Raw genomic sequence first — 25,931 nt, 5'->3', positions numbered from 1 at the left:
CTTCCAACTCTAAGAATAGTGACATAAGTAGAAAGCAATGTAACATTAAAAATTTTCATAAATCAGTTTTAAAATTCCTAGAACCAGAACATCTTAATGTACACACACCTATCCCTATTGTCCAGGTCTCAGCCTCCTAGTCTGCATGAACCTGACTTTGGACCTTTCCTTTGTGTACATCTTAAAATGTACTTGGCCAACTCCTCCATTACCATGTTAGAAAATAGTATAACGGAATCTACTCTTGAGTTCCACAAGACACACTGTCAGGTAGGATAACACTTCTTGCTAAAACCGATGTGAAACAAGCAACCAAATACATTTTTGCCTTTTTAAAAACATTGAACAAAAAAACCCATATTTTTACTAAATTATTATTATCTCTATTCACAAATCAATCATTTCTGAATCTTTCCCTCTTTATAGAATGAGAATATATTTTTAAATTTTTAAAAGATTTTTCTTCACCAGAAGCATATAGTTGAAGAAGAGAATATTTTAAATAAAGCTTTGCATATCTTATAGGCATCAAAACAAATTGATTTTCAGAGACCCAGAATCTAGAGCAAAGAGGAAATAAAAGCAAAATGAGTAATTGTTCCACATGAAGGAAATGGTCTTCTCTCTCTCCTCATCTGAATGTCACTTACAATGCCACACAAAATAGAATAGCACCATTATTCATATTACAGATCTGTCATCTCAGGATCCTGGACCTCTATCCCATATCATATATAAAAATTAACTCAAAATGGATCCAAGACCTTAACCTCTTAAGAGCTAAAGCAATAAAACTCTTAGAAGCAAGCATAGGCATACATCTTCATGACCCTGGATTAGGCAATGGGATCTTAGATATGACACCAAAAGCACAAACAACAAAAAGATAAGATGGACTTCATCAAAATTGTGCTTCAAAGGATACTATCATAAAAATAAAAAGTGACCCGAAGAGTGGGAGAAAATGTTTGCAAATTTCATATCTGATATCTAAAATATATAAAGAATTCCTGCAACTCAATAATAAGAACAAATAATTCAACTGAAAAATTGGCAAAGGATCTGAAATAGGCAGTTTTCCAAAGAGGATATACAAATGGCCATTATTAACCATCAGGGAATTGCAAATCAAAAGCACAATGAGATACCACTTCACTCCCACTGGGATGTCTACAGAAAAAAAAAGGGTTGATGAGAATGTGGAGAAACTGGAACGCTCACATGCTGCTGATGGGAAACTAAAATGGTATAATGACTTTGAAAAACAGTCTGGCAGTTCCTTAAAAGGTTAATAAACACAGAGTAATTATATGTACTAACAAGTCCACTACTAGATGTAGACCCAAGATAACTGAAAACATTTGTCCATAAAAAATGTGTACACAAATGTTCATACAGCATTATTAACAGCCAAAAAGTAGAAACAACCCAAATGTCTATCAAATTATAAAAAAAATAGAATGTAGTATATCCATACATGGAATATTATTCAGCAATAAAAAATGCTGATGCATGCTAGAACACAGCATGGATAAACTTTGAAAACATTATAATAAGTGAAAGAAGCCAGTCACAAAGGACCACAAGGTATTGTATGATTCCATTCATACTGAAAGTCCAGAACAAGCAAATCCAGAAAGTCAGAAAGTAGACTGGTGGTTGCCTAGGGCTGGAAGGTTGGTGAGATGGGGAATGATTGCTAATGGGTACAGTGTTTCTTTTTGAGGTGACGAAATGTTCTAGAATTAGTGGTTATAGTTGCACAACTCTAAATACATTAAAAACCACTGAACTGTACTCTCTTTATTTTTATTTATTTTATTTTACTTTTTTGAGACAGAGTGTCGCTCTGTTGCCCGGGCTGGAGTGCAGTGGCATGATCTTGGCTTACTGCAACCTCCACCTGCCAGGTTCAAGCGATTCTCCTGCCTCAGCCTCCTGAGTAGCTAGGATTATAGGTGCCCGCCACCACACCCGGCTAATTTTTATATTTTTAGTAGAGACAGGTTTTCACCATGTTGGTCAGGCTGGTCTCGAACTCCTGACCTCATGATCCACCTGCCTTGGCCCCCCAAAGTGCTGGCATTACAGGCCTGAGCCACCATGTCCAGTCTATTTTATTGTTTATAATTTTTTTTAGTTTAGTTTTACATTGCAGGAGAACTGCATACTTTAGTATGACATGTGAATTGTATCTTAATAAAGCTATTTTTTTTAAAGGGAAGAGTAATCAAATAGCATAATTTAACATTGAAATCACTAATCGAGAAAAAAAAGTTTTCTATATAAAACTTTCAACACTGTCTTAGATAATAAAGTTTCTGAAAAATCTCAATATTTTGTTTAATGACAAACTTTTGGTTTACTTGCTGATTTTGTTTACTGTTTAGCAATCTGGAAACCTGACCATCAATCATGTGCTAAAAAACTATCTCCCTTCTCAACTGCAGTTTTCACTCAATGAAAAACTATATACAATGAGGACACCAGTATGATAGGGGGTAGGATGATGCTGTGGAAAGACTAGAAGTCAGAAGACCTGGTTTTACATTGGGGCCCCACCATTTGCTGACTGTGTGCTCTTAGGTTTGTCATTGTACCTTTCTCAGGTTTAAGTTCGTCACTGGCAAAAGGGAGATTAAAATCTCTGCCTTATTTACCTCACAGAGTTGTGAAGACAAAATGAAAGCATGGAGGGGCTGTGAATGTGCTTATTTCCCATATGACTGTAGAAAGTACTTAAGTTTTAACAGAAGATCACCGGGTTTTAATTTTAGGATTTAAGGTAATTGGTTTGCCCTCCAACTTTTTACTCAAGGTTATGTTTTTCCTGCCTTACTAGTTAATATACCACTCGAACTCTCCCTTCATTCCTCTCCTTTTCAGAAAATTCTAGAATCTAAAACTCCCCCCCCCGCCCCCACAACAAACAGAATAATCCCTAGGATCTCAGACCGTCCTTTTCTTTAAGCCAGTGTTTTCCAAACTTTCTTGAGGGAAAGCGATCAACAAGATACTGTTTTTTAAAGGTTTCAAGGCCAAATTAATTTGGAAAATATTAAAGTTAAACAAAAGACTCTTCTAAGCTTTTATTATGATACTATGTGTGGTGAATGTTGGAGATGAATATAATATTCTATGTTTTCCAACACATATGATTCCTTTGCTTAGGTGGTGTTCCTCAGAACAGTCCGAAAATGGTTACTTCGGATAAGCATGGGATATATATACACACATATTCATATTCGGCTCTTTAAGCTTCTCAGAATGAAAAGCAAGATACTAAATGAGTTTTTCAATGCTGGTTATTGCTTCCTGGTAGCAAATTAGGTATATAAAGACTTGTGATTACTCAATCAGATCATTAGGCCTCCATTTAAGGTATTATAGCCACAAACTAATGGGACAGTGGTAGTCACACAGTAAAATCCCTTCAGCTGTAAGCAGCAATCACTGTGTAAAGCTACTGATTATAAGACATCTGGAAGAGGCAAAAGAAGAGCATATTTACATTCCAATGCTTTATAAAACACTGTGCTGGCCAAACAAAACATATATGCAGGCTGAACTTGACCCCTGGGTCACAAATTTGGATCCACTGTTTATAAAGTATTTCACTACATTTTTAACATACCAGCAAAAAGGACCATTCACTTATCTAGCTATTCCTCACCTTCTATGTGCCAATCACTGTCACTTTTATGCAGTTTTATATTTTAGAATCTAAGTCCCTGTTCTACCATTAGACTGGCAGAGATGACATATAAACAGATCCAATGTAGTAATACTTTAATGGAATTATAAATATTGTGAGATCATTGAAAAAAGGGAAATAGAAGTAGGGGATTAGAGGAAATAGAGGACATTTCATGCAAAAGGGGCTAATATCATCATAAGCATACAGAAACTAAAGAAAGTGAAATAGAGCTTGATTTGACAAGACTGCAGCGTTCCTGGGATGGACAGGCACTGGGAAACTTGTTTATTCAGTGCCAGGAACTGCGCTCAATTCTGGGAATAGCTGAAATAAGAAAAACAAAGAAAAACACACTTCTCGCAAGGAGGTTGGTCTGTGGATAAAGACAAACAAGAAACTGAAGGATGGTAACAGTGGATAAATGCTGTGACAGATATTTATGTGAGATGCTGTGGGAGAATACAGTTGACCTTAGTATAAGGCCTTGCAGGCCATAACAAAGATTTTGAACTTTATCCTAAATTATGAGGAGCCCCGAAGTTTTTTTGAACAGGTGAGATGATCGAATTTGCATCGTAGGAAGACACTGACAGCAGTGTGGAGAGCAGGGGAGAGACACAAGGGAGCAAAAGTACTTTTGCCAACAATCCAGTTTTCTGTAACGTGAACTGCAGACTAGGACCAGATTGTCATAAAAAGAAACAAACCAAAATATTTCAAAATATTATATTCTACCTATGCAGAACCTAGAAAATAAATACATCTCAGACACTGACTATGCCTTCAATGAATGACACAGCCAGGCAAAGAATTAAGTTGTCACCTGTAACTTATCTGACCCTCCTTGCCTCCACACACCCACCCCACACCTTACACCCCTCTTGTATTCTCGGCTGAATTTCTGTGTTATCAGGGCTGGGGGTATTCTGGATGTATAAAAGGGTGAGTGGGAAAATAAGAGGGTAACTGCTACCAGGATAAGATATTTATAAATGGCTTAATACCGCAGACTATTCTTTCACCACCTACAAGGGGAAAAGCAGATATTCAACCTGTTTTGTTGAAAAGACTTTGTTAAGGTAAGAACCTGAGAATGTACATGTTAATCAAGTTTTCAAAGGCAAATCAACAAAGCCTTTCAATGAGTCATCAAGGTCATATCTCCTTCCAAGGACATATAATCTGATGGGGGAGTTTCCATCTCTGATCTGTAAAAAAATCTTTCTTGCTGTTTAGGTTAAGAAATAACCCCAGTTCTCCGATCTAATACACAAGGCTACTATGGAACATACTAAACTCAAAATTCTAAAAACCTTGTAACTTCAGTGTATCTGTGAAAGGTTTGTGATTTGCTAAACAGAATATCATGTCACCTAGGGAAAGGTATAATTTAAAGAAGGCTTACTTTTCCCTCCCCTTCATTGTTTTGATGACCTGAGGTCTACAAAGATAAAATAATATTTCAATACTAGTACAATTATAACTTAGCTTTAAAGAAATTTTACGTCACGACATCCTATTAGTGAAGGCAATTTATTTCCAATTAAATTTTTTTTCTATCAAAAAAGAAAAATGAACATTTGAGTCATTTTAAAGCACAATAATGTAATATTATATATGTACCTATTACGTATGTGTTTTAATATAACAATGAATTGCCTATTCCATTCACACTATAAACGCTAAAATCAAAAGACTGTTTTCAGATGATCACATTTAAGTCTTTGCCATACTAATCATTGATTCTAATAAAATGGAGCCTATGTTAAACAGGGCTGGTGAATTAGAGGTAGCAAAATGGCAATCCAAGGGGAAAATGTGGCCCACAGAGAGGTCTTCATTGGTCTGGACGGACTGTGTTTCTTTTTTTTTTGAGACAGAGTCTCATTCTGTCGCCCAGGCTGTAGTGCAATTGGTGTGATCTTGGCTCACTGCAACCTCCACTTCCCGGGTTCAAGCAATTCTCTCAATCCTCATGTCAGCCTCCGAAGTAGCTGAGATTACAGGCATGCGCCACCATGCCCAGCTAATTTTTGTATTTTTAGTAGAGACAGGGTTTCACTATGCTGGCCAGGCTGGTCTTAAACTCCTGGCCTCAAGCAATCCACCCACCTCGGCCTCCCGAAGTGCTGGGATTATAGCCATGAGGCGCCATGGCCAGCCTCAGCCTGTGTTTTAACTGACTTAGGTATCAATGTTTACAAACTGGAAGACTTCATATAAAATTCAGGTTTCTACCTTCCCTTGAAAATCTCACAGATACTGGTTCCAAACTGTGGCTCAAACAAAATAACTGCTCTCTGATTTCCAATTTACTACTGTACCCAGCCAGTTTCATTTACAATTTTTGCCCAGATCCTATAGGCATCTGAGTTTGTGAACCTATATACCATGACTATATAGTTTGCTAACCAAGGAGAATGAAAATCAGAATTTATTTCCTAACATAATGAAGTTGGTCCAAATAGGTACTTACTTTTAAAATTTGAACTATGGCTGGGTGTGGTAGCTCACGCCTGTAGTCCCAGCATTTGGGAGGCCAAGGGAGGCGGATCACCTGAGGTCAGGAGTTCAAGACCAGCCTGGCAAACATGGTGAAACCCTGTCTCTACTAAAAGTACAAAAATTAGCTGGGCATGGTAGCCCGTGCCTATAGTCCCAGCTACTCGGGAGGCTGAGGCAGGAGAATTGCTTGAACCTGGGAGGTGGAGACTGCAGTGAGCCGAGACTGCATCATTGCACTCCAGCCTGGGGGACAGAGCAAGACTCTGGCTCATAAATAAATAAATAAAATATGAAGTCTATAAATGCAAATGCACTGCTATGCCATAGAGTGTTGTGTGCTATGTTGCTCTGGTGTAGGGAAAAAGGGGCTGTCAGAATCACAGTCCTTTCCTTTTCTCTATTTTGGCAGAATGACTGCCAAATAAGAATGAAACCTCTATTTTAAATATATCTGAGGTTTCCAATAACTCTACTAAGTTACTCTTGACAGCATAGAACTATTAACTTCCACTAAAGTAGTAAAAAAAAAATTTAGGGCCGGGTGTGGTGGCTCATGCCTGTAATCCCAGCACTTTGGGAGGCCGAGGCAGGTGGACTGCATGAGCTCAGGAGTTTGGAACCAGCATGGGCAACATGGTAAAATCCCGTCTGTACAAAAAATACAAAAATTAGCCAGGCATGGTGGCACATGCCTATAGTTCAGCTACTTGCGGGGCTGAGGTGGGAGGACTGCTTGCACCCAGGAGGTCAAGGCTGCAGTGAGCCATGTTTGCACCACTGTACTCCAGACTGGGTGACAAAGGGAGATCCTGTTAAAAAAAAAAAATTTTAAGATACAATAACACAAAGAAAATAGTTTTTCCACTCAAATAGACATCTATCAATATCAAACAATACCCTAACTCTTAAATTATATGGTTGTGATGAAAATGCCTTTTTTGAGAAACATCAAACACTTTCTTAAAAATAAACTTTTCACCGGGCGCAGTGGCTCATGCCTATAATCCCAGCACTTTGGGAGGCCGAGGCGGGTGGATTACCTGAGGTCAGAAGTTTGAGACCAGCCTGGCCAACATGGTGAAACCCTGTCTCTACTAAAAATACAAAAAAATAGCCGGGCGTGGCAGCGCATGCCTGTAATCCCAGCTACTTGGGAGGACAAGGCAGGAGAATCGCTTGAACCCAGGCAGCGGAGGTTGCAGTAAGCTGAAATTGTGCCACTGCACTCCAGCCTGGGCAACGCAGTGAGACTCCATCTTAAAAATTTAAAAAAAAAAAGAACTTTTCTTGCAGCTTTCTTTTTCAGCTCTTACTGCAACTATACTGTTTCACTCATGGATATGTCTTTTTATAATAAATCAAGCTATATCACTCTTAATGTTTTATTATTAGAAAGACAGTATGGGCTGGGCACGGTGGCTCATGCCTGTAATCCCAACACTTTGGGAGGTCGCAGTGGGTGGATCACTTGAGGTCAGGAGTTCGAGACCAGCCTGGCCAACAGATGAAGGGAAACGTCGTCTTTACTAAAAATACAAAAATTAGCCAGGCATCGTGGCGGGTGCCCATAATCCCAGCTACTCGGGAGGCTGAGGCAGGAGAATTGGTTGAACCTGGGAGGCTGAGGCTGCAGTGAGTGGAGATCACCACTCTAGCCTGGGCAACAGAGTGAGACTCCATCTCAAAAAAAAAAAAAAAAAAGTATTATGTTTGTAGTTAGTAAATTATGACTGTTCTCATCAGAACCTCGGCTTGCTCTGAGACATACAGTGTTCTGGCTTTTCCTGATTGCTGTTTTTCTTCCCAGAAGTTGCCTTGTCTATGCTTTCCCCTCAAGATGCTACAGGTCAGGCCCGGCGCAGTGGCCCATACCTGTAATCTTAGCACTTTGGGAGGCCAAAGCCAGAGGATCACTTGAGCTCAGGAGACCAGCCAAGGCAGCATAGTGAGACCCCCTAACCTATCCTGCATGCCTGTAAGTCCCAGCTACTGGGGCTGGGGGCTAAAGTGGGAGGATCGCTTGTGCCCAGCAGTTCAAGGCTGCAGTGAGCTATGATCACACTCCAGCTCTCCAGCCTGGGCAACAGAGCAAGACCCTGTCTCAAAAAAATATGCTACAAGTCTTTTGGTGACAGGGCTAATTTTACAGGTGAGCAATTGTTAATATGTAATCTTCTGAGAGTAAGCTTTCATGAAAACAGCTGTTTTTTGTTGGCAAAGCTTTAGTACTAACTTTCTGTTTTTCACTTTGGGGCAGAATAGAGAGGTTCCCAGAATCATGGGAAGATACTCCCTGTTTATGCTTTTTTTTTTTTTTTTTTTTTTTTTGAGACAGTGTCTCACTCTATTGCCCAGGCTGGAGCACAGTGGTGCGATCTCAGCTCACTGTAACCTCCACCTCCCAGGTTCAAGCGATTCTCCTGCCTTAGCCTCCCAAGTAGCTGGGACTACAGGCGCCCACCACCACGCCCAGCTAATTTTTGTATTTTTAGTAGAGACGGGGTTTTACCATGTTGGTCAGGCTAGTCTCGAACTCGTGACCTCAAGTGATCCGCCTGCCTCGGACTCCCAAAGTGCTGGGATTACAGGTGTGAGCCACCATACCCAGCCTCCTTGTTTATTCTTAAAGTATCCATTTTACTTGAAGATAGGCAATTTACATTTTTCTTTATTAGAATAAAGATACAATATGAAGTATGATGCAAAACTCACATGAACTTAAGATAATACACAGATTTTATCTGAACTATTTACTGCTCAAGAGCACCACTAAGAATCTACTTCTGACCCACTGGTGAGGATGCACCTGACCCCAAGTAGCTTCCTGCAGGCTCTAATTCCAGATCCCTTCCTTAGCACCTATGAAGCACTGTACTCTTTTCTGCAAAGGTCCAAAGCCACAGAAAACAGACATCTTGAGTTTCCGTCAAGTTTAAACATATCTAAGAGTCAGGAAGCTGAGGCTACCATGGCTGCCAGCATGCAGCAAGCCAGGGCTCAGCAGGCTCCACCTAGAGTTATATTCCAGTCCTGCAGCCTGCTGTATGTCCTGTATCACCTCAGTGGTCTGAGTGCCTCCCTAGGGACATACTGCCTAGACCAAAAAACCTGAGGCCTGGAACTCCTTGACAATGATGGGGAGAACAGAGCATGAGCACTGCCTCGGTTCCACTGTGGCAGACTTATCTGTGCTTGAAAGTCTAGCATCATTCTGCTAATCTGTGCACTTAAGAGGACCACAATCATCCTCCAAAACAATACCGATTGCCTGCTCTACCAAGATCCAGACTGTGAAACTCAGGAGACTGTCAGCTGGGGGTTGGCAAGGCCTCAAAGGTAGAAGCCAGAGACCATGGGGCTAGTTGGCCATCCTGGCCCCTTTGGGTATCATGTTTCTGAGTCCTGGAGACCAGCCTTGAAGCTGCTGCTCTATCTAAGGAGGAGATGGATGTATGATATCATGTCATTATTCACTCGGTAGCTGAAGAATAATTTAAGTATATTTTCCCAGAGGTCTTGTACCATGTATTTCTTTGATTAAAGTGGTTTAAACAGTATACTTGGCATTTATTGAGAATATTCTCCCATATGGTGGCATTTGCAGTACAAGTCAGCTAAGATTGCTAGTGCTACTTGGAAGTCTCAAGCAATTCAAGTGTAGGATTAATCTCCTAAAGCTGGAATTGGGTCAAAATTAAAATTGCAAAGCCACAGGCCAAGCAATGTCAATTCTCAAACTGTGGGGCTGCTGAGGCTCCCAAATTGCCTTCCAGAGAAATCAAAGAGCATTCTTTTTAATCTAATGGTTGGCAATCTCTTTCCCAACAGGCAGGGGTGGGGTAGGTCTCCAAATTAAGGAATACTGGTAAATAAATCTCAGCCATCTCTTTCAGCATCAGGGGGAAAATGCAAATAGGATTTTTTATCATTGTAAAATTTATATTTGTGAAAGCTTTGTTCAATCGACTGCAATTTCCACACACACACAAAAATCACATGTAAGAATGACTGCCAAATAGAAATAAAAAATAACAGCTAACCTCTTTATTAGTGCTTTTTAGGTGCCAAGCACGATGATAACTGCAATATATGCACTAAGCATTCTCTCATTTAATTATCAAAATAATCTCCTAAAGTTGGTATTTTCTTTACTCCATTTTACAATGTGGAAGTAGTACAGCCTAAGAGTGGATTATGTAATCACTATGTTAATGCTGCCTTTTCCCATCCAGAAGTGCCACTTTATATTAGTAAGTTATCAGTTTGAATCACAATTTTTAGCACAATCTCAGCACATTTTTAAAAAAGCAAATACCCATTAAAGAATACAGAAGCAGTAGAAAAGAGACCCTAACAAAGGAAAGTAAATACCATGATTAAAATTATTTTAATCTTTACATAATGGCTTCAAAAGACTGGCCAGATTCCATGTTATCTATAATAAACAGCAAAATATCTGCTGGCCGCGAGACCAAATAACTATTATCAGCAAAAATGCTAAAATAGGGCATACACCACAGGCGAGAGGAACCATGCAGTTTTACCTATCCTACAAACAGATTTTCAGTCACTGACAATGCCAAGTTGAAGCTAATGTATTATAAAAACCTGAACAAAGTTAATTTGACCAAATATCGTCGGCCTTTATGATCTCAAAACTATGCCCTGCAGATAAACATTAGCTAATTTCTTCTCAAATGCTTAAATGAGGTTCTGAAACGTATTACAGCCCTGTAAAACAAAAAACTGCCAAGGGCTTAAAGTGAGCAATTTAAAAGTATTATTCATATCATTCACATCATAATTTGCTAACCTTGAAGATAATTTTGAAAATCCCATTATTTTTATCTTTGAATAAGTGCTTAAATATTTATTTGATGATGATTAACAATTTCAGTGAAGCATTAACAAGTTCATGGACAAGAATCAAGCTTCGGTTCCCAAACTACTTACCAGAGCCTAAGCAAGCCAGGAATTTAACACAATAGGAAGAACCAGGGATTGCATGCTCCATCTAAGACATTAAAAAATCAATTAGAGGCCAGGCATGGTGGCTCACACCTGCAACCCCAACACTTTGGGAGGCCAAGGCGGGCAAATCACTGGAGATCAGGAGTTCAAGACCAGCCTGGCCAAAATGGTGAAACCCCATCTTCACTAAAAATACAAAAATTAGCTGGGTATGGTGACGGGTGCCTGTAGTCTCAGCTACTCGGGAGGCTGAGACACAAGAATCGCTTGAACCTGGAAGGCAGAGGTTGCAGTGAGCCAAGATCGCGCCACTACACTCCAACCTGGGCAAAGAGTGAGAATCTGTCTCAGAAAAAAACAAAAAAGAAATCAATTAGAAAACAAAAATGCAGTGTGGGCTACCCAACACTTGTCTGTAGGCGGCTAAATTGGCCACAAGTTTGTAACTCCCACATGAAAGCTTAGAACCAGAATCTGAAGCTGTCTTCCTAATTGCTTCCTGTCACAAAGAGTCTATATAACAGATTATAAATTTTGATGAAGGCAATGCAGTTTATATACAGGAGATACTCATCTTGTCACACATTTACATGTCCTGAGTGGGAATTAACCGTAACATAGAAATAATTTGAATATTTTTAAATGTCTTTGTTTTTGCTTATAAGATCACAGATAATTGTTTTAGTACATAAAAATGAACTACCACTATTGAAATGGCATTTTACCTGCTTAAGAAATCGGTCAGATGCGTGGCTGTGCTTAGCTAATACGCTTGGCAGAGCAGGATTGGCATACTCAAACTGAGGATTGTAGGTATAGTCAGATTTGAAGAATCTCAGTTTTTCTTTCTCTAAGTTGGTGGGTTTTATAGCAGTCAATATACAAAATTTCTTCCCAGAAAAGTCATCTCCCTTTTCAAAGCTTCTAGACAGCTGAGGCTTTGGCTTTGGAAGAGTGGAGAAATGGCACCACTTGACCTTGCTTTTGGGTTTAGGTGGCAGTACTATGCTGTTCCCTGTAACAGAGATATCATGTGTAAACTTTACAGGACTTGACACTGAACTAGTGACAAAAACAGCAGGCCGCCTCTCCAGGCAGTACCAAGTACCACTGCTTGTCACAGGCATCAGGGCTTTCATCCTGCGAGGATCTTTGCTACGAGAAGTGTTAGGAGGTTTGCTGGGTTTTCTACATCTTTTGGAGTAGGTGGAGGAAGACTGTTTTTGTGAATGATACTTTTTTTCCTCCTTGCTCTGTAGTAGGACATTGTAACTACTGGTTCCAGTTGTGAAAATGTCTTTTAGCACTCCCGAGGATAAATGTGAAATGCTTCTTTTGCTGTCAATGATCAATGAATCTTCTGCATTTAGAATAGACTTCTTAGCAAGTTCTTGCTCAGGCCAGTGAAGCTTTTCTGTGTTAATAAACAAAATCAAAACAAAAGAAATAACAAAGATACCAGATAAAGCAAACTGTTTATTAGGAAAGGTATTCTGAAGATTCTTTAAACTTCGTAATTTTGCAGTAATCATTAGAAAAAAAATTTTAAATATTAAAAAGATATATTACTAAACTTTGGTCATGCTAGATACTGTCATTTCTCTTTTCTATGAGTATATATAAGTTAAATTATCTACAAAAATCCTCAGCTTCAAACCACTTAGATGATCAAAGTCTAATATGTGAGATAATACACATAAATAATCTGAATACTTGATTCTACAAAAGAATGTAGATTTCAGCTGGGCGCAGTGGCTCACACCTGTTATCCTAGCATTTTGGGAGGTCGAGGCAGGCAGATCACTTGAGCAGGAGCTGGAGACCAGCCTGGCCAACATGGTGAAACCCTGTCTCTACCAAAAAATACAAAAATTAGCCAGGTGTAGTGGTGCGCCCCTGTAATCCCAGCTACTCAGGAGGCTGAGGCATGAGAATTGCCTGAACCCGGGAGGCAGAGGTTGCTGTGAGCTGAGATCGCACCACTGCACTCCAGCCTGGGTGACAGAGTGAGACCCTATCTCAAAAAAAAAAAAAAGAATGTGGATTTCATAGAAATGATATATTTTAAAATAGTATTTTATATAATAAAGTAAAATCCAAGGCACTTTCAAAGACAATACAATCTTGAAATTTGGAAATATATATAAAGGTAGCTATCAGTAAAAGAAGGACAACAAAGCCTTATTTACTCAAAAACCATTGTTAAGATTAACAGATGGCATCTTCAAGCATGTTTTAGTAATGTCACTTAGTATGAATAACTGGTTGATTTTCTTCATAATTCTAAGCTGTACGTTAAGGTTAAAGAAAAACAAGGGTTTTTTTCTTGGCAAGTTAGAAAAACAAATTTTAATAACTATTACAAAGGTATTAATATATCAAATGGCAAGTGAAAGAGAGGGCAGCTTTGTTTTTAGAACTCACAAGTGCTTTAAACAGGTAAGAATCACTGGATATACTGTTGTGCATTCACTACTTTAAAACTGTGTTGATCTGCATTCTTTCATTCAACAAATACGTAGAATATAACTAATTCAGCACATGGCTCTGATAAACAACTGTATAAACACATTGTTCTTACCTATAACCAGCTTCTAATCTGGCTCTGAAGACAAAGCATTCCTATGAAGATTTCAACAATAATACAATGTAGCATATAATTAAACATGAAAAACAAAAGACACAAACAATAACCTACAGTTCAGATGAGGAAGGAAGCAATGTGAAGAGAAACAGATGAGATTTCAAGTAGGCCCTTAAGGGTTTTCAGACTCAATTCTAAACTGATGAAGAGTTTGTCTTAAATACATCTCATCTGAACAAGACTCCAGCTCAACTCCTGTCAATAAGTGTTCACTGAATAAACCGATGAATAAATAAATAACCCTAAACATGCAATTCTGCAACCATTCTGAATAAATATGTATTTGTAGTTCTGGGACCAGTCAAATATGAGATTACTGCAGATGTGAAAATATAACAGGAAAGACCCTAAACCAGTAGTTCTTAACAGAAGGCGATTTTACCCTCCAGGGAACATTTGGCAATGTCTAGAGACATTTTGGTTGTCACAACTGGGGAGAGGCTACTGGCATCTAGCAGGTAAAGGCCAGGGATACTGCTAAACATCCTTCACTGCATAGGACAATCTCCTACAACAAAGAAATATTCATTCTAGAATGTCAACAGTATCAAGGTAGAGAAACTCTGATCTAAATGTTAGTTTTTAAAACCCAGGAGTCATAGAGTCTAGGGTAAAGAGACAGTACTAAAGTAGATAATAATCCAAATATGTAAGGTATTTAAAAGTCCTTTTACTTACATTTTCTAGGCCAGCATGTGAAATCTGAATTCTGGTGTCTAAAAGATAACATAAAGGTATCTCTAAAGCTTGCAGGGGCTAAATGTCTATTATACGTGTAAGGTTAGAGGTAGGAGCTAGATCACATAGGGTCATGTTGAAGACAGGTTGTACAAAGAAGCTGTTCAATAAATGTTAAAGACTCAACAAGACAAAATTAACTGGACAAATAAACAAAACGTTCATCATAGGCTGGTAGCTCCCAGTTTCTCAGGAGTTCCATAGACTTATGTGTTGCCAACTAACAGTCAAAACTGGCAGGCCAGGCAAACAGGCTAAGGAATACCAGGACACAGGCTGTAGCCCAAATGCCCAGGAATAATGTCGGTTTCCCTCAAACGACACGACAAGCTTAGGAGACAAGAGGTGATAATGAAAAGAAAACCGAAATAGACACAAAAAGGGAAAGACTGAAAGAACTCAAATAAGCATAAGCCTAGGAAGTAGGGTAAGGACTAGGCGTAGCCGGAAAGCTAAAGGGAGGAAATCAGGTTGTTTTCTCAGTTGATCTTCATAATAAAAAGGGACAGAGTTACATCAAATTAAAATCAATAAATAAGACTACTCTGAAGAATTTCTGTTTTGAAGATTCATTACATATATGTTGTACTGATTTTTTAAAAATGAATACTAAATGTGAAAATGCTCTTTGCTTTCTAAGACCTAGTAGCTTTATGACCAAAGAACTGAGCTTGCTGAGTTTTTTGTCGTAAAGCATCAGTGACCTCCAAATTCATAATTTTATGCCATCTGAAACAGCCTACACATTTCCAGATACTTAAAAAAAACCATCCTAAACCACCTGTCAAAATACTCAAGGAGGAGTGAAGTACGGCAGCGGGGTAACAGTATATGCCTGACAGAACCTCTCTCCCCAGGAATTACAGCATTTCAGTTCACTTGCTAATTATCTCCTGAGAAGCTTAGCACAAGTCCTTTTGAAGCTCCATCTGCTGCTGAATAAAGTTTGGGAGTGTTAATGGTCTATTTATTTTACAAATGCCAATCCTGTTAAATGCTGGATAGCCCATGAAGTTCATAAAAGTGGGGCACATGGTCCTTCACGCAACTCATACAAGATGGATATAAATTAATTTCTCCGAGTCACAGTAATTGTATTTCTGTTGCATTAAAAAGTATCACAGAACCTAAGAGATTGTTTTTGTAATTTTAAATACTATTGCTTATTTTGTGAAAAAAAGACTTTTGAACATGGTTAAGAACACTAAGAGGCTGATAACATTTGACACAATTTATTAAAGAACATCCTATTCTCTGAATCCTTTTTCCTGAAAAATTAAAACATTTTAAAAGCATAAACAGACTTATTTGGAGGAAGTGTAACTCGTGTTTTCCCAGAAAAGTAATAAGGTAATTAAAAAGCATACTTTCTCACATTAAAGGTAGTCATTATATAATGTAAAACTTAGCTATGGCCGGGCGCGGTGGCTCACGCCTGTAACCCCAGCACTTTGGGAGGCAGAGGCGGGTGGATCATGAGGTCAGGAGATCGAGACCATCCTGGCTAACACAGTGAAACCCCGTCTCTACTAAAAATACAAAAAATTAGCCGGGCGTGGTGGCAGGCGCCTGTAGTCCCAGCTACTCGGGAGGCTGAGGCAGGAGAATGGCCTGAACCCGGGAGGCGGAGCTTGCAGTGAGCCGAGATTGTGCCACTGCACTCCAGCCTGGGCGACAGAGCGAGACTCTGTCTCAAAAAAAAAAAAAAAAAAACAAAAAAAACTTAGCTATAAGCAATCTGTTTCACTATAATATTGGAGAGAATGAAAATAATTTGTTGATAGAAGAAAATCGTTCACCCCAACCTGATTACCCACACTGAGGAAAAAAGGGTAAATAATATTTGTACATTAAAATTGATACTCTATTCACAAGTAGGTGAATATACTGAAGTTATCAACACAATGAAAGCTTAGTATATATCTAGAACAGGAGAAAAGGATGCCAAGATTCCTGACATCCATTCCCAGCTCTTTCAATGACCTCTCTGTAATATTAGCCTAATCATTAAGCCCATCAGTACCTCCCGTTCCCCATCTAAAAGAATGGGGGAAAAGGGAGACACCGCTCTCTAAAAGTAGTGTTTCACAACTGTGAGTAGGTGAGGTTTCATAGTAATCAGGAGGTCTCTGGCTGAAAAGGAAGATCACCAGAAACAAAGCCTGGTGGCAAATACTATTCCACCAGTTTTGACCTACAAATGGAAATTTCGTATGGTTCACTAATACTTACGAAACCTGAGAATCTGGGATAATTTTATACCACAAAACAATAGGTTACTTCATTACAAACAAAAGAAAGGCCAAAACAAAACAAAATAATCCCCAAACAAGATAAACTTTAATTTTATCAAGACTTTCATTACTAAAAACTCAAAAGAAGCCAGGCACAGTGGCTCATGCCTGTAGTCCCAGCTATTCAGGAAGCTGAGGCTGGAAGATTACTTGAACCCAGGAGTTTGAGTCCAGCCTAGACAACACAGCAAAACTCCAACTCTAAAAAACAAACGAACAAACAAACAAACAAACAAAAACACCTCAAACAATATCAACAGTAGAAAGGATAAATTGTGGTATGCTCATACAACAGAAGACTATACGACAATGAAAAGAAAACTGACGTTGTAAGCAACAACATGGATGTATCTCAGACAATGCTGAGCAAATGAAGCCACATCAAAAGATTATATAGTGTATAATTCCGTTTATATGTAGTCCAAAACAGCAAAACTAATTTATGGTATTAGACGTCAGAATAGCAGTTGCCTTTGAGGGATGAATCATAATCTAGGAGGAGATACCAGGAAACCTACTAGGTGCTGGAAATGTTCTCTATCTGTTCTGGGCAATGGTTATGTATGTACAAAGTCACTGGGCTGCACATTTAAGACTCGTAAACTTTATTTAAGTTGCACTTAATTTTTTTAATGGTGTATAAAATCAGTATCCTTAAAAACATATTGGTCAATTTGTCTGCACTATAACAGATACTCTATTAACTATAGTATCTCTAAATTCAATAGCAATCAATGTAGCTTATTGACTGTAAGAAAATGAGACAAAAGGCATGGCTAATGTCATTCAGGGATTCAGAAACTTGACTGTACTTTAGGATTCTTAAAAATTTCACAGCCCCAGGTAAGAGCAATTCAGTGCTGCTGTATTAGTAACTTATAATGGGACACTGTTGTTTTGGGGTCAGAAACTTGTGTGTTTGTTGTTTTTACAGTTAGAAATATACAGAGTAGTCTAGATACCCTTGATGGTGATGGTTGTGGTAAGAGTGAGCATTATACATCATCTAAAAACAACACTAAATGTGTCAGAAACAAACTTTTCCATGGCTTTCCCTTGGGATGGACAAAACTCCTAACCATGGTCTATGCGGTCACTCTTGGTCAGATCCTTCTGCCTCTGCAGCCTCACCTCACACTGTGTTCCTCAATTTCTCCACTCCAGCCTTCTCTCACTTTGACCATATCTCATACTCTGTCCGAACATACTTCTTCACATGCTGCTCCCTGTGTCTGCTGGGCCCTTCTATCCCTCTCTTTGTTAGATTAATATCCACTCATCTTTCAGTTCAGATAGCACTTGGTCAGGAAGCCTTCCTTAACTTTCTCATTTTAGACCCTCATAACACCTTGTATCTCTTCTTCGAAGTACTTTTTCATGGTTGTAGGTTTATATTTGTTGTATGACAGACTTCCTCAACAATGAAATTATAAGCTCTTTTACAATACACATCTGTGTTTGGTTTTGCTTATTCACTGTCCTGCTTATGAAAAGGGGGCCAGAGAGGTAGATAAGGGAAAGAGAATATCTGAGAGGAAAGAAAGGGTAAAAGACTTAGTTGCCCGACGGTTGAGGAAAAAATTATCCCAGGAAGGTAAAAGAAAAATGAAACAGTGATGTTGAAGACAACATGGTAGGTACCTGCTGCTGTAGGACAAACAGGAGCTATGTGCCTAGGTATATTCATCCTGTATGGCCTAATGCTGGCCTTAAGACTTTCACTTCCAGTATTTTTAAACATTCATCTTTGATATAAACACACTTCATTTCTGGAATGACTCATTAATCTCTTCTTATATCACATACAAAATAAAGCTGATAGGAAATCATAAATGAACATAATCTTATATGGTTTCTCACAGCATTTTGTTAATGAATGAACTAGATGCTCTCTATTTTGAAAACAACAAATTTTTATTCAAGTTAAATATGATTTTCCCAGGTAAAAATTATTACATACTTGCCTGTGATTAAAAATCTAAAAACCAACACTTGAGCAAACCATCGGATAATGTCACACTGATATTACATGAAATATTGATGTTGGATTTTGTGGCTCAAATCAGTGTACAGTCACTATAATAGTGAGCTGATTTTCCTAGTAGTTGACAACATGGGCTTTGGAATGGAGTTGTCTGGTATGAATCTTGGCTCTGTTTATTAAGAGCTATTACCCTGACCAAGTTACATAACTTCTTTGTGCTATAGTTTCCTTATCTGTAAAATGGGATAATAATAATACATACTTTATAGTATTATTGTAAGGATTTTAAAAGTTAATATGTGTGAAGTGCTGAGAACAGTGCTGGACTATAGCTAAGCAGCCTTTGTGAACTATTATTAGTATCACATTAAATATTATATTCAGCTCCTATAGAAACACTGCATGGAAAAATGTACACAGGGAAATATTCTGAATCATTAAATTTGAATTCCACGGCAAATTTCTTGTTAATAAGGTAATTAATCTATATTTTAGAATCAAGATTTTAGTGGCTTTAGTATAATAAACCCTTTTTTTTTTTTTTAAATCCCGGAAGCTAAAGTAGAATCTTCTTTTTTTTTTTTTTTTTTTTTTTGTGACAGGGTCTCACTCTGTGGCCAAGGCTGGAGTGCAGTGGCAATCCTGGCTCACTGCAACCTCTGCCGCCTGGGCGCTCAAGTGATACTCCTGCTTCAGCCTTCCAAGTAGCTGGGACTACGGGCACAGGCCATCATGCCCGTCTAATTTTTTAATTTTTTGTAGAGATGGGGTTTTGCCGTGTTGCCCAGGCTGGTCTTGAACTCCTGAGCTCAGGTAATCCACCCGCTCTCTGCCTCACAAACTGCTGGGATTACAAGTGTGAGCCACTGCACCCAGCCTCAGAACCTTCTTTAAAAGGCCATGAGAAGTCAAAAAAACCTTTTCTGATTCGATTCCATTTGTAAACAGCATAGATAGCATATACTAATAAGTCAAAAGTGGGTAAGATATTACATAGGAAGTGATTTCAGAAACAAGTAATTGCTTCATTCCTGAAATATAAAATGAGTCTGTTCTATATTTGTAACGACTTTTAGAGCTGAAAAAAAAATGAACACATTTCCATCAGTACTCTTACCACAATCAAGTTCTGCTAACCAGAAAGAAGAACATGGCCATCTTAGATATCAATGAATCGTGAGGGAATGACCAGGGGAGAGGAGAGCATGTTTTCAGCTTAACTCTCTACATGAAGTTTCTGGCTGTCCAAATTGGGTTTTTCTGATATCGCAGTGAAATGCTGGGCACAGGGCTCTAGAATTATTTCAACTAGTTAAGTATATTTAAGAGAGAAAGTAATCTGAAAAATGACCCAGTTATTTTTAAAGGAATTGTAAATTAGAGGCTTGAATGGTCTCAAATGGCTATTTGAACTTTATTGTACTATAGAAATTCACTGCCAAATTGTCTACCTCAGGGTTTGCAAACATACAGGGTTAGATTGATAAATGCACCGCCACTAAATTATAGGAACGGAAATGAGACAAGAGGAGTGCGTCTACTACTTTCTAAAGTATCTCTTCTCAAACTTCTAACTCAACATGCTGACATATCAAGAGATCACTCTGCATGACTAATTGATCAGAGTATCTACTTTCTAATACTAATATTAATTTATTTGTATCTCTACAATGATTGTTATGGTTTGGGAAAATAATTTTAATCTATGTGATTTCTCAATCAAATAATGTGCACAGAATCTATATTTTTCTTCAAGGCATTGATTCTCATGGAGAAGGAGATGTTACCCTCCCCCACACCCCTGCCCAATTGTGATTTTTAGTTGTCACAATTATGGGGGCGGGGCAGAGAACAGCATCCCACAAGGAAGATCTTGTCCAAAGTTAACAGTGCTAGGCTGGGAACAGTGGTTCATGCCTATAATCCCAGCACTTTGGGAGGCCGAGGTGGGAGGATCACCTGAGCTCAGGAGTTCCAGACCAGCCTGGCCAACATGGTGAAACCCTGTCTCTATTAAAAATATAAAAATCGGCCTGGCGTGGTAGCATGTGTCTGTAATCCCAGCTACTCGGAGGCTGAGGCAGGAGAATCGCTTGAACCCGGGAGGTGGAGATTGCAGTGAGCAGAGACAGCACCATTGCACTCCACCCTGGGCGACAGAGCGAGACTCCGTCTCAAAAACAACAACAAAGTTAACGGTGCCGGAGGTTGAGAAACCTTGCTCCATATTTAGGAGGTATGGTGCTTTCAAGCAACTTTTGACATTTTAATTGTGTTTTAAGATGAAAGTAGCATCTACATCAAATCACATTTTTAAAAATTCTAATGCCAATTAAAGTTGCCTTTTCGATTTCAGATCCTGTAACTATGCTTCCTGTCAACATAAATGATATACATCGTGGCAATGTCATGACTGCACAAATCAACTCCATATAACACTGAACGTGAAATAAAACAGTATAAAATTAAAATCATAAATATTTTCACTGGAAAGAGGTTTGGTTTTTCAGTTAGAATGCTCACAGAAAAATAGTCTGGTAGGTACTGCATTGCTTTAAAATTTAAAATTCCGGCTTTTATTTTGGCACTAGTTTGAGGAGTAAGTATTTCCCTTTACTCCGTTGTTCTTCTTCGTCATAATTCTGAACTGCCAAAACCCTGCCTTGCAGAAATGTTTATGTACAGAATCAAATGCTGGGGAAATGGCCTAGAAAATTACTCTAATATTATGTAAGTTTTTTTTTTAATGGCTAACATGCATAGCAATTTACAAATAATAAGAGTCAAGTTCTGTGCTCCCCGAGATTGAAATGAATTTTAAAAAATGCAGGTAAACTTTCAGACTTTCTGACCTGGGGTCTGTTTAAAGACCCATGTTTTACACTTGGTATAATCCGTACTGTAAAATGGCCTATTAATAATATCAACTCAAAACGTTCTCACTGTTTAAGAATAAAAGCATACACACACAAATATACACAGTATAAATACCGAAATATACAGATGTGTTCTTTTGCTTAGCTTATTTTTTCTGAATATTCTAGAAAATTATGAAGCTTAATCACACACCTAGCGTGTTTTGAAATAGGATTTAACAATCTTTGGATTGTACCTTAGTAAGACCAGCAACCGGTCTAATATTACAATCTTTTTCACGAGATTCCACAGCATGTACTTACTGATAATAAGTGACGAAAGGAAAAGGGGCCGATTTCTCTCTCCCCTCCATAGGTTTTTCGCGAGCGCCTCCTGCGCGTCCCGAAGGGGTCGGGGCGCAGGGTGGAGTCCCGAGCGGCGCGCCCAGCCGGTGGCTACCATTACCTGAGCCCCGGGCGGTGGGACCCCGGTCCGCCCCGCACCCCCGCCGCGGCCAGCCCTTCCCTGCACTCACCCGTCACGCGAATGGACTCCAGCATCGTCGCCCCGAGGCCCGGGGCGGCGGGCTCCGCGGGCTCAGGGGAAAGGGGCGGGCGGGCGGCCTCTAGCCTCTGACCCGGGCCTCGGTGGCGGGGGCGCGGTGGGAGGCGGCTCTCCGCTACCTGGAGCAGGATAAGGAGGGTAAGGGCGGACGAAGACGTACGGACACTGACTGTGAGCAGCGCTTCCACCAGCCCGTAGCTGCTGGAAGGTACACACGGCGGCCTTACGGTGCCCAGCAGCGCTTAGAACCTGCCACCGTGACGTAGCCGCTCCACCGGTTGCTAGGAAACTGCCCCCGGGGTCCGCGCGCGCTGCGCTTCACGGAGCCTGCGCGCCGCTGGGGGCGCTCGTGCGACGAAGGCCGGAGGGCGGAGAGAGAGAAAGAGAGAGAGAGAGAGAGAGAGAGAGAGAGAGAGAGAGAGAGAGAGAGAGAGAGAGAGAGAGAGAGAGTGGGAGGAACTACAACTCCCTGCGTGCACAGCGCAGGCCAGTGCCTCCGGGGCTTGTGGCTGTGCCCGCGAGCGGCTGGGGTCTCCAGCCAGTGGGATAACGCATGTTGACTGATCTTTCAGAGACGTTTGTACCCGTTCAAAGGTGACTTAACTCCATGGTGCGCTGTGACACTGGGCCCTAGCTGCAAATAGCAAAGCCAGTCTACCCGTCCTTCCCCTTACGAGGTGCGGGGAAGCTAAAACACGTTTAGGTTGAGCTAGTAAGAGTGAAAGTGCAGGAGGCTCAATGACCACTTGACAGTACCTCAGCATACTATCCTTAATGCTGAAATTCACATTTTAGCTTGTGATTCTGCAATTGATAGGGGCTGAATGTTATTTTCAGTTTATTATTCATTTTCACATTAGCAAGTGTGAAAATTTAATCTTTTACAATAACCATGGGAGGCGGGCCACGGTGGCTCATGCCTGTAATCCTCGCACTTTGGGAGACCAAGGCGGGTGGATCGCTTGAGGCCAGGAGTTGGAGACCAGCCTGGGCCACATGGCGAAAACCCATCTCTACTAAAAACACAAAAAATGAACAAATCGTGGTGGCGCACTTCTGTAGACCCAGCTACTCGGGAGGCCGAGGTGGGAGGATTGCTTGAGTCCGGGAGGTGAGAATGCAGTGAGCCATGACCGCGCCACTGCACTCCAGCCTGGGTGACAAAGTGAGACTAAAAAAAAAAATACAGTGGGAATGGGAAATGTAGACTAAACCATTCAACGAACATTTTTTGAGACCCTAACGTGTGCAAGGTTCTGAGTCAGGCTTTGAGGACATCAAGGGAAATGAAATAAGCCTAGCGGAGCTTACAGTTTAGGAGGAGCTGAGATAGTGCTGGCAACTGTCAGTCTTCAGACAGTTAAATTTTCTCTTCATCCTCAAGGCTAAGACATGGAAATAATTGGGGTGTGTTTTCAAACTCAGGAACAAAAGAAAGTTGAATATCAGGACCGTCAAACCCTGAGAATGACAGGCAACTTGTGAGAAATTGTGTCTTTTTCATCACTTAAGAGAGAACAATGGAAATGTAACTATATCACAAATACTGGATTCACTTCATATTCTGTCTTCAAATCCTGTGACTACTGTTTTTGAAATACATCCAGAATCTAGCCACTTGCTACCACTCTGGTTCAAGCCACCATCACCTCTTGTCTGGATTATGGCAGTCTTCTAGACAGTCTCTGTATTCCCACCCTACCCTCTTTCACACTGTTCTCAAAACTCAGTGGCCAGAGTGAACCTGTGAAAAAATCAGATCATGTCACTCTGTTCAAAATCTTCAGTGGCTTCCTTTCCTGTGAAGTCCTTTATGACCTAGCCTCCTGTCACCTCTTTGATCTCATCCCCAACTACTTCCTCCCCAATGGACACACTGGCCTCCTTGATATTCCTCAATTCCAGGCACTATTTCACCTCAAGGCCTTTGCAACTTGGAATCCTCCCTGCATGGAATGTTCTTCCCTCAGATATCCACAGGACTAGCTCCCTTACTTCCTCAGGACTTAATCCAAATGTCACCTCTTCGTGAGCCCTTCCTTGGCCACTCTATTTAAAATTCTACTCCTTCATATTTCCTATAGCCCTTCTCCGCTTTATTTTTTTACTTAGCACTTAACATTATCTAATTTATTATATATTTTATTGATTTATCATGACTATTGTCTGTCTCCATCCCTAGAATAAAATTTCCACAAGTGCAGTGATTTTTGTTTGTTCACTGCTATATTCCCGCACCAAGAAGAGTGGCTGGCACATAGTAGGTCCTCAATAAATATTTGTGAATTAATGAATAAGTAGACAACAGAAAGTGTGTGCATTTTCAATGATAACTAAAATAATATAGAATTATATCAAATGGACCAATAGATGAAGAACAAATCTGCTTTGAGTTAAAACACTTGCTATAGTAATGAGCAATGAATCTGCTGCATTTGTAAGAGTAGTAATTCTTGCAACATATGTCCTAAGGAAAAAGGCTCTAAATGAACCATGCTGTTGGCTTCCTTATATACCCAGAATTCTGAAAGCTGTTTTCCAAGTTTGCTATAAATGCATCTATTACCTCTACAAATTTCTAGTTTTTAAAGTCACAGTCACTGCAGTTTAAGCGCTATTTCTCAAAAAAGAAAGCCTCCTAAAAGATGTTACCAAGTCATATGTTCAGTGTCTGTGCAGTTTACTCTGAATGCTTTTACTAAAGTATGTTTTATCATATTGCCTATTTTCATTATGTTTTAAGTAACCAAGATACATATTATCTTCCTCATTCCACAGGTATTTATTTATATAGAAGACACTAGGCTTGATGTTTTTGGAGTACATAACAAAACATGATACCTATCCTCAAGGAAAGTCCTGACCAGCAGGGAAGATTTTCTATAAAATACATATATGTGTGTATATATATGTACATGTATACATACATTATGAAAATTAGAAAATGATGTGCATTCTAATTTCAACACTTCACTACAATTAAGAATTCCAAAAATAAATAAATTTGATGCCTCTGTAGTTAGCCTACCTGGAATATTATATCATTCTTTACTTTTATAATTATTTTTATGTTCACCCTACCAATATTTTCTTGTGGATCATTTTTAAATATCTTTAGTGATAAGTACCATATAAAGGTATTTATTAATGTAATCAAAACATTTAAAAATATATTCTCTGTGTATTATTGAAGCACTCTTGCTAACAAATTCATGAATACAATGAGTTTATCTAATTTCTTATGAAACTTGTACTGTTACCAGCTCCTTTTACTATTCCCATCTATGCAATTATTCATCCTCATCAAGCTTTCTGCATCTGCTTTGTTAATTACTGATTTGTGCTATGCCTGCTTAGTGTTTCCATTGGGTTCAGCATCTGCAGCTGTCCAGTTGGCTGCTTTTGAGTCAGCATTGTTTTTACATATCCACAAGAACAATGAACAATCTCATCTTTCTGAGACATTTTCCTTTATACCTGTTTCTACATTAACCATTAATATTGAGACAAGATGATTGACTTAATTATGTTACTGCTCCATTTTTAGGGCATTAATTTCAAGATCAAGTTAGGAATTTGTTAAAACTGCTTTTGTTTTTATTTTTATTTATTTATTTTTCCTTTTGAGACAGAGTTTCGCTCTTTTTTTTGCTCAGGCTGGAGTGCAGTGGTGCGATC

General features: G+C 39.4%; 1 protein-coding gene across 9 annotated transcripts in view; it reads right to left on the bottom strand.

Moving 5' to 3' along the window:
* The window catches only part of MATCAP2 (microtubule associated tyrosine carboxypeptidase 2), a 64,417-nt gene that overhangs the window by 20,660 nt on the left and 17,826 nt on the right, over window positions 1-25,931 (bottom strand). For 2 of the 9 annotated variants that reach the window (XM_054493694.2, XM_054493697.2), the window contains exons 1-2: window positions 22,225-22,592; window positions 11,899-12,587 (exon numbers count right to left, since the gene is read on the bottom strand). In XM_054493694.2, coding sequence (XP_054349669.1) covers window positions 11,899-12,587; window positions 22,225-22,249 — 714 coding nt within the window. In that variant the 5' untranslated portion in view covers window positions 22,250-22,592. Of the gene's footprint in view, window positions 1-11,155; window positions 11,173-11,898; window positions 12,588-22,012; window positions 22,674-25,931 lie in introns of those variants that run through there. The other 7 variants (XM_054493699.2, XM_054493696.2, XM_054493698.2 and 4 more) reach the window with 7 other exon arrangements.

The sequence above is a fragment of the Pongo pygmaeus genome, chromosome 6 (genome assembly GCF_028885625.2).
Source record: "Pongo pygmaeus isolate AG05252 chromosome 6, NHGRI_mPonPyg2-v2.0_pri, whole genome shotgun sequence".
In the NCBI taxonomy this organism is placed as follows: Eukaryota; Metazoa; Chordata; class Mammalia; order Primates; family Hominidae; genus Pongo; species Pongo pygmaeus.
This window is presented reverse-complemented; position numbering and strand designations above follow the sequence as displayed.